The sequence below is a fragment of the Festucalex cinctus genome, chromosome 8 (genome assembly GCF_051991245.1).
Source record: "Festucalex cinctus isolate MCC-2025b chromosome 8, RoL_Fcin_1.0, whole genome shotgun sequence".
In the NCBI taxonomy this organism is placed as follows: Eukaryota; Metazoa; Chordata; class Actinopteri; order Syngnathiformes; family Syngnathidae; genus Festucalex; species Festucalex cinctus.
Window position 1 is genome coordinate 17866419 of NC_135418.1, and position 16095 is coordinate 17882513.

At 38.2% G+C, this 16095-nt stretch overlaps 1 protein-coding gene across 3 annotated transcripts in view; it reads right to left on the minus strand.

Moving 5' to 3' along the window:
* The window catches only part of scn8ab (sodium channel, voltage gated, type VIII, alpha subunit b), a 44807-nt gene that overhangs the window by 23198 nt on the left and 5514 nt on the right, over positions 1–16095 (minus strand). For 2 of the 3 annotated variants that reach the window (XM_077529954.1, XM_077529956.1), the window contains exons 2-9: positions 15640–15978; positions 6747–6865; positions 6564–6653; positions 6339–6467; positions 4656–4747; positions 1421–1642; positions 1217–1280; positions 885–1026 (exon numbers count right to left, since the gene is read on the minus strand). In XM_077529954.1, the coding sequence (XP_077386080.1) occupies positions 885–1026; positions 1217–1280; positions 1421–1642; positions 4656–4747; positions 6339–6467; positions 6564–6653; positions 6747–6865; positions 15640–15921 (1140 nt within the window). In that variant the 5' untranslated portion in view covers positions 15922–15978. Of the gene's footprint in view, positions 1–884; positions 1027–1216; positions 1281–1420; positions 1643–4655; positions 4748–5113; positions 5206–6338; positions 6468–6563; positions 6654–6746; positions 6866–15639; positions 15979–16095 lie in introns of all 3 variants that reach the window. The other variant, XM_077529957.1, reaches the window with a different exon arrangement.

The window sequence follows — 16095 nt, forward strand, 5'->3', positions numbered from 1 at the left end:
TATCTTGCAAGTTTCTGAGTTTTTTCTCTCGCAAATCTGTGAATTTATCTCTCGCAAGTTGCCACTTTATAATGTGACAAATTTGCGAGTTTATTTCTCGTAAGTTGTGAGAGATTTTTTTTCTCACAAATTTGCCACTTTATAATGGCACAAATTTAAGAGAAAAAAACTTTCAAAATTGGCGAATGTCCGAGAAACAAACACATTTTTATGAGAAATAAACTCGCAGATTTGTGACATTTTAAAGTGAAAAGTGAGAGAAAAAAAACCTCATATATTTATGAGAAATAAACACGCAGATTTGTAGTAGTAGTAGTAGTAATGCAAACATCCGAATATGCTTGTCAGGGTTACCTGTTTAACACGACACAAAAATGAGAGAAGACACTCAGTTCAGGGCTCGCGAGGAGATAGAAGAGGAACTGACTGACACAATTCCCTTCTGCACTCTCTGAAGATTCCTCTCCTCACCCTCTCTATTTATTTGGTTTTCCACACCCCTAGCATGTATTTCTTGCAAGTTTCTGAGTTTTTTTCTCACAAATCTGTGAATTTATCTCTCGCAAATTTGCCACTTTATAATGTGACAAATTTGTGAGTTTACTTCTCGGAAATTTGTGAGTTTTTTCTTGGAATATTACCCCCCCTCTAAATCCATATATATATTTATATGTGGCCCTGATACGGCGTCATCTGAGTTTCCTCTAGCCCTCTACATAAGAACTTTATCAAAACACATGATGACTACTAGTTTGATCGGTGACAAGACTGTGGGCACCCTGGTTTGGTTTGTTAACCAATCACAGGGCACGTATGAAGACATACAACTCTTCACACTCACATTTACACGATCAGTGAGTAGCAACAGAACCCTGCTTTATTACCAGCATGTAGAGATTTTCCCAGAAGTCTTGTGTCATTAGACGAAAGAGGGTGAGGAAGGCCCATCCAAAGCTATCAAAGCTAGTGTAACCATAGTTGGGGTTCCTTCCGGCTTTCATACAAGTGAACCCCTCAGGACATCGTCTGAAAGAGGTGCACGGCAAAACAAACGCATGACCTTCAAATGATAAGAATGTAACATTATGCCTGTATAAATACAAAGTTCATCAGATTAACTTGTACCCCATACAAAATATTCTTTTCCAGTCCCACTTTTCATTCTGCATAGATTTTTAGTAGTCATTTAGAAAACCATAGTTAAATACCAACTCACCCAGAGTCCGAACTATTTCCACATAATAGCGCATCAGCCTGACCTGGGTAAAAGTAGAAGTTAGCTGTGGGAAGATAAACACAGAAAATGCTGTCATTAACTACAAATCAAGTACGTACATGCTGTGAGTGACCTAATATAGGACAATATGGCCATATTGTCATCATAATTATTTCATGAAGTGACAAGGTCGTTGCAACTCACTATCGTTCATGATGTATTCATCCCAGTCAAAGCCCTTCGAGCCATTGGACAGGTACATGTTGGTGGTATTGATGGGCCAAAAGACACATTTTTGCCGCAGGTTCCCCATAAAGAGCTGCAGTCCGATCAGGGCAAAGACGCTGAGGCAGAAGACGGTCAGGATCATCACGTCGGAGAGCTTCTTCACAGACTGGATCAGGGCGCCCACAATGGTCTTGAGGCCTGACAACACACAAAAAGCACACAAATACACGCGTGTGCACAAGTACACATGCATAAAAACAGGAAAACTCACACATACATACGCATACGGAGATAGACAGCAACAAAATAAAAGGCTCACACGAATTATGATTTTAAAAGATTGCCCTGATTCATTTAACTTTCTTTCTGATACCAATTCTGACTCACATTTTAGTAGTTTTTCTAATCCTTGTGTGTCTACACCTAAGTCTTTGCTTCTAACTTTTACTCGGGCACCCATTTGGCCTTTATTCCAGACCTCTGTGTGGTGGCCAAGGCCAGTACCCAAATAAAGGTCCTGTCTCAAGTCATGTCCCATCTTGTCCTGTTCTCATGAACTCATTCCGTGCCAACTTCTTCACCTCTTGTCATACCACCCGTTTACTGTCGTTCACCTTCCCTGGTTACCGCACACGCTGCTGTCCCTGCTCCAGCACTGCACCAAGTTAAAGGGATACTTGACTGATTGAGCCATTTTCAGCAGCGAAACGTTTAACTATTTTGTCCAGAATTAATTTCATAACTTCATTATTTTTCATGTACAATTAATACCTTCAAAAACTATTTTTCCCACTTGCTGTCGACTGAAGATGACATCACCTGTGCTGAGGAAGTAGGTAACGACCAATCATAGCTCACCTGGTCTGAGTTTAGTCAGTACACTGAGCCATGATTGGTCGTCCACACTTGCCTTCACACCACTACCACGAAACCCAAAATCCATGACAGGAGCCAAATCCCCAGATTTTAATCATGTAAAAAGAACATTAAGAATTTATCAAGTTTTTTTGTCACTAAATAACACGAAGCAGGGCAACAGCAGAGAGTTTATTGACGAAAGCTCAGAATCCTTGTGTGGCTTTGAAACATATTTAGCATCCAAAGTGGAAATCTCTGATTTCTAACCATAAATAATGTAAAGAGAACAATAAAAGTGTAGCTTGTGGGTGTGTGGGCTTGAGGGCTTAATATTTGAATGCAGGTGTGATTTCAGTTTGTTTCAAGAAATTGTCCGTTGCCCATATTACTTTTGAAGTGTGCACACGATGCATACAACTTCTCGCACATGTTCTATTTCTCAACAGTGTTCACTTTCCATATTTACTGCACATGGACATTCAATCTTCAGTATTCAGTTACATTTAGATTATAACATCGAAAACAATATAACTGCAGCTACATGGGATGTTTCCGTGAAGAGTTTCCTGTATATGAGCCTTTTGCATGGTTATTTTTTACAGGAGTGACGTGAATATAGAATTGATTATGTATCTGGAAAATAAAATGACTTTTTGCTCAGATTGATGTTTCTTAAATCATCAGATAAATCAGTGACTCAAGTTAGGAAACATCCCTTAATAGTTGCAAGTTGCCACAAAATAAACTCCATTGGACAAAATCAGAGCAGGAGCACAAAGCAGGAGGTGAAGACGAGGAAGAGAGGAAAGGCGAGGAGGAGCAATGAAAGGTGCCATGCAGGTCATTTAAACGCCAAGGCTGAAGATGCTCACTATGTGTCATCTGTCTGTAAACTGGAATTATACGACTGTGGCTTCCACTAACTCTTCCCACTCATGCAGAGGCTGAAGGCTGATTTTGCTGTATGCACTGGTGATATACAGTGGATATAAAAAGTCTACACTCACTTGTTCAAATGCCAAGCTTGGTGATATTTCAACATTTTTCCATCACTAATGTTGTCAATTATGTTTTCGAGAAGTAAAAAATGGTTGCACTTGTGTATATTGTCTTATAACTGGGGATGTGTATATGCTCATAATTAATAGTCACAAATAACCCACCTCTGGGTCAAAATGGACCAATCCTCTACTTGGTACCCTAACCCCCCCACTCTTAACATTTCTGCGCTCTCTTTGATGGTTTTCTTATTTATTTATTTTTTGTCAGCCTCAGGATGGGCTGTTTCAGCCCTATTGAGAGCTCCTTTAACAGCATGTTGTGTGTTCACAGCAACAGCTTCCAAATGCAAATGCCACACCGAGAATCAACTCCAGACCTTTTAACTGCGTATTTGATAACAGGTTAATGAGGGAAGGGCCCATGTTTTTGTTTTGTATTTTTTGCAGCCTTCTGAGTCAATTGTCCAATTACTTTTGGTCCCCTGAAAAAGAGACAGCTACATTTTAAAGAGCTGTAATTCCTAAATCCCTGCTCCAATTTGGTTGTCAATACTCTCAAATTAAAGCAGAGTCTGCACTTTAATTCTATATTGATTATATGATTGTATCCTGAATATGTTTTAGTCAACAGCTAAAATAACAAAACTTGTGTCACTGTCCAAATACTTTTGGGCCTAACTGTATATATACAGTACATAAAACAGCATTAGAACAAGGGTCTGTAGATTTTATATATGGACTGTATATGTGTGCGTGTGTGCCTCATGCTGAATTCATTTCATCTGTCATGACAATTCGAAAAGAATGCAAAAAAACATTTGGTGTCTTAGAAATAGCTAATTAATTCCCCTTGAAGGCAAACCTGTAAAAAAAAAGCATGTGTCCCCAAGCATCATGCAGCACTGATCTGCAGTCAGATTAGGCTTGGCAGTCTGAAGGAATGTCAGCAGTCTTTGGAAAGAAGATTAAAAAATAATAATAATAAAGAAATAAATAGACTTCAACTTCTAGAAAAGAGCCGAGGAAAGGGTGTGTTATTCCCAAGGCGCGACATTTACAGTCATTAAAAAAAAAAAAAAAAAAAAGTGGGCACAGTTTGGAAAACTGGCTCAAGAAAAATTGTCCTCCGGCCACTGTAGCTGAGATTTACATTTTAAATCACACATCGGTATTAAAATGTTCCGACTGCCAGTAGACTGCTAAGCCTATCAAAAATGTATTACTACCATTTTTGATTCGTAGAAAAAAAGAAATCAAAAAGTTGTTCCATTCGCTTCTTGTAAATAAAGGAATGAGAAAATGAGGATGGCTATTAGCTAAGCTCAGCCTTAGTGTTTAAATGGGAGTCTCACCTGGAATGACAGAAATAGTTTTCAATGCTCGGAGAACCCTGAACGTTCTGAGGGCCGACACATTCCCAAGGTCCACAAACTCTGTTATATATCTGTAACAAGGTAGGACGACACAAAGAGCAGAACTACATGACACACGACACACGACGCACAAGAACGACACGCACGCATGGACGTGCAGGAGCACGACAGCATCACCACCATCGGGGACCAGGAGTGGACACCACAGTGTGGAAGGAAGGAAAGAAAGAAAGAAAGAAAGAAAGAAAGAAAGAAAGAAAGAAAGAAAGAAAGAAAGAAAGAAAGAAAGAAAGAAAAGAGTAGAGAAGCCCGGTCCAACTCGTGGGAGGAGGAAGACGAATGAGGAAGAGGAAAGGATAGGCACCCAAACAAAACCACAGCTAACATCAACCCGGTGACTCGCCCTCCCGCCCACACAGACACCTGGTCTCTCTTACCTGGGATAACCGATATTGTTTTCAAAGCCCTCAGAACCCTGAACGTACGCAGTGCTGACACATTGCCTAGGTTTACAAACTCTGTTATATACCTGCAAGGTGGATCAGACACAGGCACTTAGCAGTCTGGAACCACAGAGAATGTTCTCACATCACATTTTAATATGCATTATCCAATTGGTCGCATGGACATGAAGAGTAAAAACTATTTTGTGCGCTCCCCATATAGTTACAGACAAAATAAAGGTTTACACATGTAAAATACAGTCTGATGCGAGACTGTTGCTTTCTTCTTTGAGGTTATTACTAATATCACTGATGCTATTTTAAACTAAAAAGAAATTTTTTTTCCACTGGTTGAAACACTGCATACAATGGGCCAGTGAATATGGCTTTGATGAAGCATGAGTTTCATATTTTTAGTAATTAGTTAATGAGTTTAGTATAAGTTTGATTTATGATGAAGATAAAGCACAATGTAAGTGCACTCCATTTAACTTTTAACATTTGATCAAACTGTATTTTTCATCTTTTTGGACTATGAAGTGTTTTTGTTTTTTTTGTTTTTTTTTAAATTGAAAAGTACAATAATTGGCCAATTTTAGTTGATTTAGGATTTGTTTGCTAACGTGAATAAGAATAGCAAGTTTAGCATTTGGGCACTAATAAATATGATAAATAAATAAATAGATAGATAGATAGATAGATAGATAGATAGATAGATAGATAGATAGATAGATAGATAGATAGATAGATAGATAGATAGATAGATAGATAGATAGATAGATAGATAGATAGATAGATAGATAGATAGATAGATAGAAAAGTTGCATCAGAGATGCACCTTATGTGTCCAATATTTTGAACGTTAACTGTAACATGAGCAAAAATCTTGAGCAAAAATCTTGAGCAAAAATCTTTCGCTAGGTTAGCGATTATATAATTGCTAACCTATGTAAAATGCTAACTCAATAAAACACTGGTTAGCTACGAAGATTTAAGGTGCATATAGAAGCTAGACAGTTGCAGGCTTGACATAAGGACAATAAAACATTAGAAAGCAAATAAACTATAACATCATTAGTATATAAGTAATTTAAGGTCGTGCGCTATTCTGTTGTTTTGCTGCTGTTAGCTATTTTGTCATCATTCCAAGTACTGAAATGATACTATTGTAAAAGCCCAAAAAGTGTCAAAATCTCCTTTACAACAAGATAATACTTACGCCATGGAAATGACCATGAAATCCAGCCAGTTCCATGGATCTCGGAGAAACGTGAATCCGTCGATCGCGAAACCTCTGGCCACAATTTTTGTGAGCGACTCAAACGTATAGATACCAGTGAAGGTGTACCTGGAAAGAAAGGAAAAAAACAAGCAAGAGTTACAAGGAAGAAACAAGATGAGCATATTTTTTAAATGTAAAAATGTGAAGAAGTGTGGTACTTACTCCACTTGTTTGGACCACTCTGGCGGGTCGCTAAATGTCATGAATATACAGTTGGTCAAAATGGTGCACATGATGATCATGCTGAATAACGTGAGAGGATGTTAAGGATCAATACACAAGTTAGTGTGAGTGTACATACATTTTCCACTGTTAATTGTTGACACATCCACGCAGAAAGGATATGAATGTATCAAAATCTTAATTGCTATTCGCCTGAAAATATTAAAAGGGCTGATGATGTACAGGGAGGGCGTGGCACTAAAGCGGAAGATAGTTTTCCCCTTGTTTAGCACTATGAATGTCTGCAGAAAGAGGAAGAGAGAAAAAAAGAGAGATGGTAATTTGTACAAACATATGGCATACAGTACAATAATTAAGACCAACATATTTTTTAATTAATTTGTTTATTTTCAAGAACGACCGGCTGACTTGCTCATGAGATTATATCTGAGTCACGGGCCTCTGCTGCATTGTGTTCCGCCTCCAAACACAGAGCTGCTTCTCACAATACACACGACACATATGGATCAATTCTGATGGAGATTTTTCATGACTGCTTTACACATTATATCCTACCTTGTCTTTACCCCCTGACTGCTGTGAGAAAACAGCGCGTGATGTAATGGCCCTCCCCTTTTACAAAGGACGCGGCAAAAACACAGCACAGGGGTGCCACTTGTATCAGTCCTGCAGTGCTTTCACCATGACAGAGGCAACAAACAGATGCATGTGAAGCTCCACTCCGTGCTTGCCAAATGAGGCTCTTCAGCCCAGGTTTAAAGCTTTTACTGGAAGAGAACTGCAAATGCTGTCATTGATCAGTGGCAGATCTGCTGACTCCATGCTCTCAGCAACCACTCCCCACCCATAAACGGCAGTGGGCCAAGTGGAGCTGGGCACTGGCGTGTGAGTGTGCATGTGACTGTGTGTGTATGTTTTGGTGGGGAGATATGGTGTGAGAGGATACAGCATATGAACTTATCATACAATTATTTTGGGGAAAAAAAACAAAAAAACAAACTAACGCAGCAGGGCCTTGAAATGAATGAATGGAAATGCCAATAATCTGTTCCAGCCTAGCCAGAAAAAAAATGTTAATACGCATTTGAATGCAGAATAGCAAGAGTGTATGACTGAGTATGTTATATTATCCAATGACCATCTACATGTTGTTTCTGACCCAATTATGTTCAAGCCGTAGCTTAAAGGCATTAAAGCACTGCAATATAGATGCTAACTAGCAGTAGCATTAACGTCAAGCTAGCGGAGCCTTTCTTTAGGGAGTTGTATGGATGCTTGAAATGAACAATGTGTAATTGTCTTTGTTTTATGGTTAGTTAAACTTCAACTGGGAGTTGCGTTATACTTCTTGAAGCATCTTTTTAGTATAACTGTTCACTATCTGGCATACAATACTTGTATCTGAAACTGAAAAGCAACTAATTAATTCCAAACATCCCAAAAACACCAACAAAATTTTATTGTTACAAAAAATAGCTCTGTAGCGCATTTAGCATTTTACTTAAAAACAAAATACACTAATAACACCATTGAATAGAATGTAAAGAATTAAATTGATAGCTGTGTATTTTCTACATTTTGATTTCATGCTTTATTCACTGGACTGTGTAGCTTTTCTCTTGTGTGCATCTGTGCCATCAGGGGGCAGTATAATACAAAGAGACATGATTAAACAAAGAAGAAGATCATTGAGTATTGTTGTATGCTAGATATGTTAGCCCGTTGACTGTGTTTTGCATTGTGTGTTAGCATTAAGGTAGGAGTTCTTACTTTACTCTAACCTTCGTAAGAACAAGGTACACGGTTTGGTAAAATAAATCCCTAATTCTTCTTATTTTATGCTTAGTTTTATAGTAAACTTCAACTGGGGATTGAAAGCAAACATTGCTTTAAAGTGCATTTTTCTTAATTGCCAATAGGAGGCCGCTTGGTTGTTGTTTTTATTTTCTGTCTCTCACTCTTTAAAGTTTATCAATGCAAATCACATTCACGTTATTCCTTCATCGGTCCGTCCGTCCATCCATCCATCCATCCATCCATCCATCCTTTTTTACAAGTATCATACGGCGCAAACATTATTGACCCCAACAGTTATGACATCATCGAGTTAAGTGCAAAGAGCCCTCACACTGAGTTAGTCTTGTGTAATTTGGCTGAAAAAAATCAATTCTGTTAAGGTAAATGGCAACGGTTTTAAACTGCGAGCTAAATACCACACCACCATCACTTTAGTAGTTTTTGAGCTGCATTGCTAACACACGACAAATACATATGCAGCAAAAACAGCAAATCCAGAACTTCAACCTGAAGAGAAATGGCCAAACTCCCAGCACCTCTGTGCTCACCTTTAACACACTCTTCTTCAGTCGAGGCACAAGATATTAATAATACTCCACACAATCAACACAAGATGAAAGCACATGATCTAAATTCATGTGTGTGGTGTGCCCCAGAGGTCACAGGAAGAGTTTTGCTGACAAAGCAAATAGAGTGTGTGCATGGAAGGAGATGTGAATAATGAGCAATTTTAAAATGAGAGCGATACCTAACAATGAGTCAGTGACAGTCAATGGAATTAAGAGTAATGCCACGTATGAACTGAAGGTCAGCATCTTTGGCATCACCAAACTAACATATATTTTTAAATTAATTATACATTGTGAAATGTGCAATTATTAAGTTACTAGAAAGTCTTCTTGTCATTGGCTGTGATCTGAACATGCCCTATATACTTTGTCATTTTTTGTGCTGTCATATGTGTAATGAAAACATGTTTTTTAACGTGTTCTCAGTGTACCCCGCAATCCATCTAAATAATTCTGCATTTTCAGGGAATTTTGTTTGTTGTTTGCTGGAATTGTGATGTGAAAATATCGTCAAATAAAGCAACATATTAGCATGGATGGACATAAAGTGCATTGTTTGCATTCATTTTGCAAAATACTCTCATCTTAAAGTACTTGTATAATGTTATTTAATTGTATTTATTACATAAATTTGATTATCTTACATTGATCCAGAACGTTGCAATTATGTCATGACGTAATTAACGGTGCACCCAAGTAGCATCACATTCTATGCTATTCTATTCTATTCTATGCTGATTAGTGAGTAAGGAGTAAGTGAACAGCTTTTGTTCACCATTCTCAAAACCCATTTAATGAATTACTATGACCAAATAAGTGGGCTTTAATTAATTAGTGCAGGTATCAGTGTGGCTAAAATTATGCGTAAGAATGGGACCGATAATTCTGTGAATTTTCAAAAAAAAAAAAAAAAACATTAGCTATATGTCCACAATACTAGCTATGACAATTCCGATCTTACGTCACAAATCAAAATGGCGGTCTCATTCTGCATTCGAGAAAGTTTGGAGTCATATTTTTCCTACTCGGAGTGTTCCAGTTCCGCCCTCAAATCGTTTGTGTCATGATTGGGTCATGCCAGGGTTACGTTTGGGTCATGCAAGGGTTATGTTTGGGTCATGACAGTGTGGTCAAGTGTCTGTTTTGAGCTGATGTAACCAGCATCTCGTTTCAACTGGTAAGACGCTATGTGATGTCAGGAGTTATGTGATGTCAAGAATCTTTAATCTCTTTATCTGGTCAACAGCCAATCAGATAATGCCATGTCAGTCCTGTTACCCACATGTCTAGCCACAGCCAATCAGATTTGTTGTCTCGTTGCTCAGGTTAACACAGTCATTCCAAATCACGTTGTGTCAAGTGAACATATGTCTTATATTTACTTTTTCCTCAAAAACTTTTGAGGTCAGGACTGACAATCTAATTTCCCATTTTCCTCGAATGCAGCATTTCTCCTCAGTGAAACGCTCTCCGCTCAGAAACGCATTGGATCGTTATAATTTGATTTGTGAGGATTATTTAGATTTGAAAATGCGATGCAATGTTTTTTTGACCAATATGCTAATCACAGGCAAAAGCAATACAATCCACTATGGAAATGAAGCGTTGCATTGCAAAAATATAAGAAATGCCCGGATGTTGGGAATTGTCAATACTGTAGTTGATTTTTAAATGAATAAGCAGCTGAAGCTAGACAATGTATTTTAAACACAAAATACACAAAATAACGTCAAGGTTGCTTTGTCTCTGTCTTCCCATATTGAACGCTGTGACTTTGTGACTAATATTTAGCGGTAGCCTAAGTGTCTATAAGTGATGAATTCTGGACTTATCTCATTTAAAGAATGTCCCCTCAACAAAGACATTCCAGAAGGGCAATCTTTATCAGCCTTTCTTGCCGCAAACCGGATGGATGGCTTCAGTCTTTTCTAATCAGTTGGCCTGTTAGCAGTTATCTATCACTAGATATTTTTTGAAATGATGAAAATTCTGCTCGTCGTGACTAGAAACATCAAATGACCTTCACAAAAGAGTAACACGGCGCAAATAAGTTCCACACGAGGCCTCTTTGCAGAATTATAACATTATGTATTGGAAAGCATCGACATTAGCTGGACTGGAGCCCGCGCTGTCATGAGTAGCTAGCTGACAGTGGTTCCTAAATCAATAACGTAAGCAGCAAAAATTCAACATGGTGGGCCAAGAATGCTTTAAACGCAGGGATGGATGCTTCTGACGCTCGGGCTGAATATACGCCATGCCTGCAAATGATCCCAAAATGCATCATTCGGAATCTTTACCTGAACAATTTGATGCAAAACCCCACCCTCCTTCTTTATAGCAACCACCTAGCACGCAGTCACAGTCACACACATACACACACCATCACCCCATCCCTCCCTCACTCAGTGCAGCAGGATGCTGTGTCATCAGAGACTGAGGACTCAGACAGAGCACTAAAGCCTGGCCTCTGCTCTAATTTACTACACCCTGAAAAAAAAAAGAACAGAGGAGAAGAGGTGGCGGAAATAAGATAGTAAGAGACAAAGACTTTTGCTTGTTATGTATTCTAAATAATGTACAAAGAATAAAACATACTGTGACAAAAACAAGGCCTTCAAGAGCTGAGTCGTTTACAGGAAGCAACGCAAGGAGTGAGTCAAGATCGTCATATTAACTCTCTTAGGCCAACTATGTGGACATGAGTGAGACCATGAATCCCATCCGAGCCTTTCGCCGGATGACTCGAGCAGCTTGCTCTAATCACATGAGGCATTTGAAAAGCCCAGGCAGTCTACAAGGCATCACAGGGGAAAACAAGAACTGCAACGCTGCATTTCTCCTCCTCCTCACCAATGCCCCCTCTTCCTCTCTTTGTGATGCGCGAGTGCTGTGATCAGGTTTCCTGCATCTGACCGTGACACACACATACGCGCACACGCTAACATATTGTGATGCTATGTGATAAGACTGTCGGTCAAGTGCAGGAGATGGTGTGAAGACAAAGGGGAGGGTGTGCTAACATGCGTGTGTCACAAGGCACTTTTTCATTCTCATTTAATTCATTGTATTTTAATGCCTGAAGGGGAAATGACATTTTACACACTGCTGTATATTTTTGTTGCACTGCCACAAAGAGAAATCGCTCAGTGTAAACAGTGACAAAAACGCTGGCCCAATCACAGACTGGGCAGTCAAACAATGCGGGAAGGTGGGATTTTAATAGAAGCGTAAACCAAAGCGACGGTTTTAATATTTACAGAAATTTCATGTTTGGAGAAAATATCTTTACGTTTTTGTGTTACAAAAAATAATATCTATCTATCTATCTATTTATCTATCTATCTATCTATCTATCTATCTATCCCTAGCAGCAGCTAGCTAGCTAGCTATGCTGCTAGCTAGTGAGCTATGGCTGTCTTTTTCTGTTTTGGTTTAAATGTGGTGTGGCTTGGAGGAATGTTTCCATTCCATTATTAATACTTTTCACCATTTATGAGAGAATAATAATAAAGGAGAAAAAAAATCCTTACGTTATTGTGTTACAACAAAAAGTCAAATAGTCATATATATTTCTGTCAGACCAGTATTTCCATTTACCTACCTCTCAGTCTATCTACATATTTACCTACCTATATACCTACCTACCTATCCTGCTAGCTAGCTAGCTGTCTGTCTTTCTATCTATCGTAATATATTTTGGTATAAATCTGGTGTGGCTTGGAGAATTGTTTCCATTCGATGATTAATATGTTTCATCATTTTTTTATTTGTCAGTGGTAAATAATAAACCTTAGCCCTTTATATTGCAAGATAACGATTTGAATCTGAAAATCAGTTTTGATTTACAGTTTATCTCAGTCGTTTTGGTTCATTTCTCAGATCAGAATTGAAATTTGCTAAAAAGTAGGACTAAGTGTATTTTTCAAAACAATTTGTACAAATATCAAATATCATGATTCCTCTGCAAACGCCATTTTTGTTCTCAAAATCCTTAGTACATCTCTCAAAGTAACTATTTGTGTCAGTTTCATCAAAATGAAACATCTTTGTGTCATTGTGTAAGACAAACTGCTTAGGCATGATGTCAATGTAACATTGCATTCTGGAAGGATGTTATAATATAAACTGCTACTTAAAATGAAAGTTACACTTCTTACAAGTTACATGTAAATCTAAAAGTCTCAAGTAATATCTAGGTTAAATCCAAAAAAGTAACTACACCACAATATTTAACTGAATAGAAAAGTGAATGAACATTTTTGGCGATAACTACAACAAACAGTAGCAATGAAGCACCCTGTTGTTTTCGAGTTTGCCTTGTTGGTGATTGTGTGTTGTCGCATTTGTCTACGTCATTAACATTGGACGTCGCTCGGGCGCACGAAAAGATAGGAAGAGAGAGAGAAGGGACAATTTATAAGGCAGCACCTGAGCCGCACACGCACGCACACAGAAATTTGGAGTGAGGAGAGAACATGCGAGCCAGCCACACCGTAGAGACGAGTAATATTCACGAGTCCCAAAAGAAGAGTCGGAATCAAGTCTCGAGTTTTTAGGGGGGAGTGTAAGTCAAGTTGCAAGTCTCAAAAAATAGCGACAAGTCCAAATTGCAAGTCTCTATCGCTGACATAATCATTTGCAGATATGTAAAATAAAATTTACGTGTTTAAACAAATGAGAAACTGTTTTGTTTTGTTTTTTATGTGTGACACAATGTGGAAAATTAATAAGTAGTTTTGCATTTGTTAGTAAACAAAAGAAAATGAGTTATTTCAGGCAGAGGAGGTTGGGGTACAATTTTGGAAGTCTAAGTAAGCAGTACCAGTCAAATTATTCATCTGCAGCAGGTCTTGAACATGCGACCCAACAGTCCTCAAGCAAACAAGCCTGAGCTGCTGTCCAAGTTACTGCCGCCCACATATGTGTGGAAAAAAGTCGGCAGCAGCTGCAAAAATAGAGAGATATCAAACATCGTTTGAAAACACACCAACGGAACTCAAGAAGTATTTGTGTGCTGCATCTACCTTTTGAGGTCAGGACTTGATATCTGAACAAGAACTGGAACTGAGCAGATTTGATGAACATTTGTGGGAGCGTCAAATGAAAATGCTGTACTGTTAAATGGATATTTGACTTATTTAGCCATTTTCAGCAGTAAAAAGTTAATATGTTGTCTATAATTCTTTCCTTTCATGTACAATTAATACCTTTAAAATCATGTTCTGCCACTTGCTGTCGACTGAAAATGACATCAGAGTTGCTTAGTTAGAGCTCAGGTAACGATCAAACACGGCTCACCTGTTTTCTGGGTTTGGCCATGTGACGTTGGCATGTGATTGATTGTTACCTGAGCGCATGTAATGTCATTTTCGGTCGACAAAAAGGGGAACAATACATTTTTACAACATGAAAAACAAATTAATTAAATATTAATGTTTTACTGATGAAAATGGCTAAATAAGTAAGCCCTTAATGAAAATATATTTTTGTATACTATAGCCACGCATTTACCGGTATACTGAATCTTATAATGGGATGTTAATTGCCAGCTTTATTGACAAAATCTCATGGAAATTGACAGGATCGTCGCTGTCATTTTTAACAGATTATTACAATATTGATTAAAAAAATAAATAAAAATACCACTGCGCAAGCTAAAAATATGCTTTTATCCCCCCAAAAATTCAAATATGGCATAGCCTTACCAACAAACATTAATAAAAACATTTTACGATAAGTTTGTCAGTCATGACCTTTCCACTTCCTGTCTTCTTCTGCCATCTTGTTCCATCTTTTCTCCCTCACTAACATCATTACAAGCAAAGATGAAGCAGTGAATTTATCACCTTTTACAAAAATTGCTCTTTAAATTTCACAGAAACAGGCAGCAGAGGAACAACATGACCCTGCCTCACATTTGTGTGTTAGCTGTTAAGTGACAAACTAATAATGAAATATTTTTTGAATGTCTTAAAAGCCATATTTTAGTTTTTAAATATCCTTTCCATTTCAAAGTCTCTTTTAATTAAGAATACCAGACGGAAAACCAGACAAAACAAGTAATTTTAACTATCATACAGTGATTTTTTTCACTTTCAGTTTTAGCTACATTTGCACATTTGTGAAAAATGAAAAGAGTGCAAATTATTCTCTCCGGAAAGTCAGACTTCAATGTATTATTCCAAAGGTTATTTAATATAAAATCATTGACAGATATTAAAGTATAACTTATTTTAAGGCAACTAAATTGTGCATGTAACATAAAAGTAACATGCTAGCAGCCATGTAGGCTAATAGGCTAGCTATAGTTGTAGCGTGGTAATTTCCAGCTAATAAAATGAGGATATCATATTTAAGATGGGCTAGCTGTACACACGTCACACATAAATCCATCTTTGTCAGCCTAAAAACTGATTCACATGAGGTAGCACCATGTAGAGCAGCATAATCAGCTGCTAGCTCATCTTGACTGACTTGTATTGGATATGACATGAATGACAGATTAGCTTCCAATTGTCTTTCCAAAGTGTCCCCCTTTTCCAAAAACGTTTCTAGTGATCTATCCCAAATGGATATCTGAAAGATATTTTTGTGTTCATTGATAAAATACCATGGAGGGGAAAAAAAAGACACAGCAAAGGCCACATTGGGTGAATGTTGGTGTTGCGAGTGAGTGCGTGACTAACTTTCTGGTTGACATAGAAGGGGTCCAAATCCTCTAGCGGTGTGGCCACCATGCCTTTTGGAATATCGCCATAGATGAGCGGCAGGCTCTTGCCAGCCTCCAAGTCCCTGTTGGGCTTGGGCTCATTTTCGTCTGACGTGTCGCGGTGACTGCTGTCCGACCGGGGCTTGGCCGGCTTCTTGTTCTTCTCTTCATTGATGCGCTTCTCGATGTTAGTGAGCGACTCCGGGGTAAACTTTTTGAAGCTGTCAGGTCCTGGGGGTGCAAGAATGGGTGCGGCCATGTTTTCATCCTGCAGCTATTTCTTCTTTATTTGTTTTCCATAGCAGACATTCCAGATCTGAAAGACAGGCGCATTTATTAACAAGAGAATAATTTACATAGATAAGAGATTATAGTTTTTTGGATGTAAGCTAGATTACGCACTTTTCCCCAATCCGTTTATATTCAACAGTTT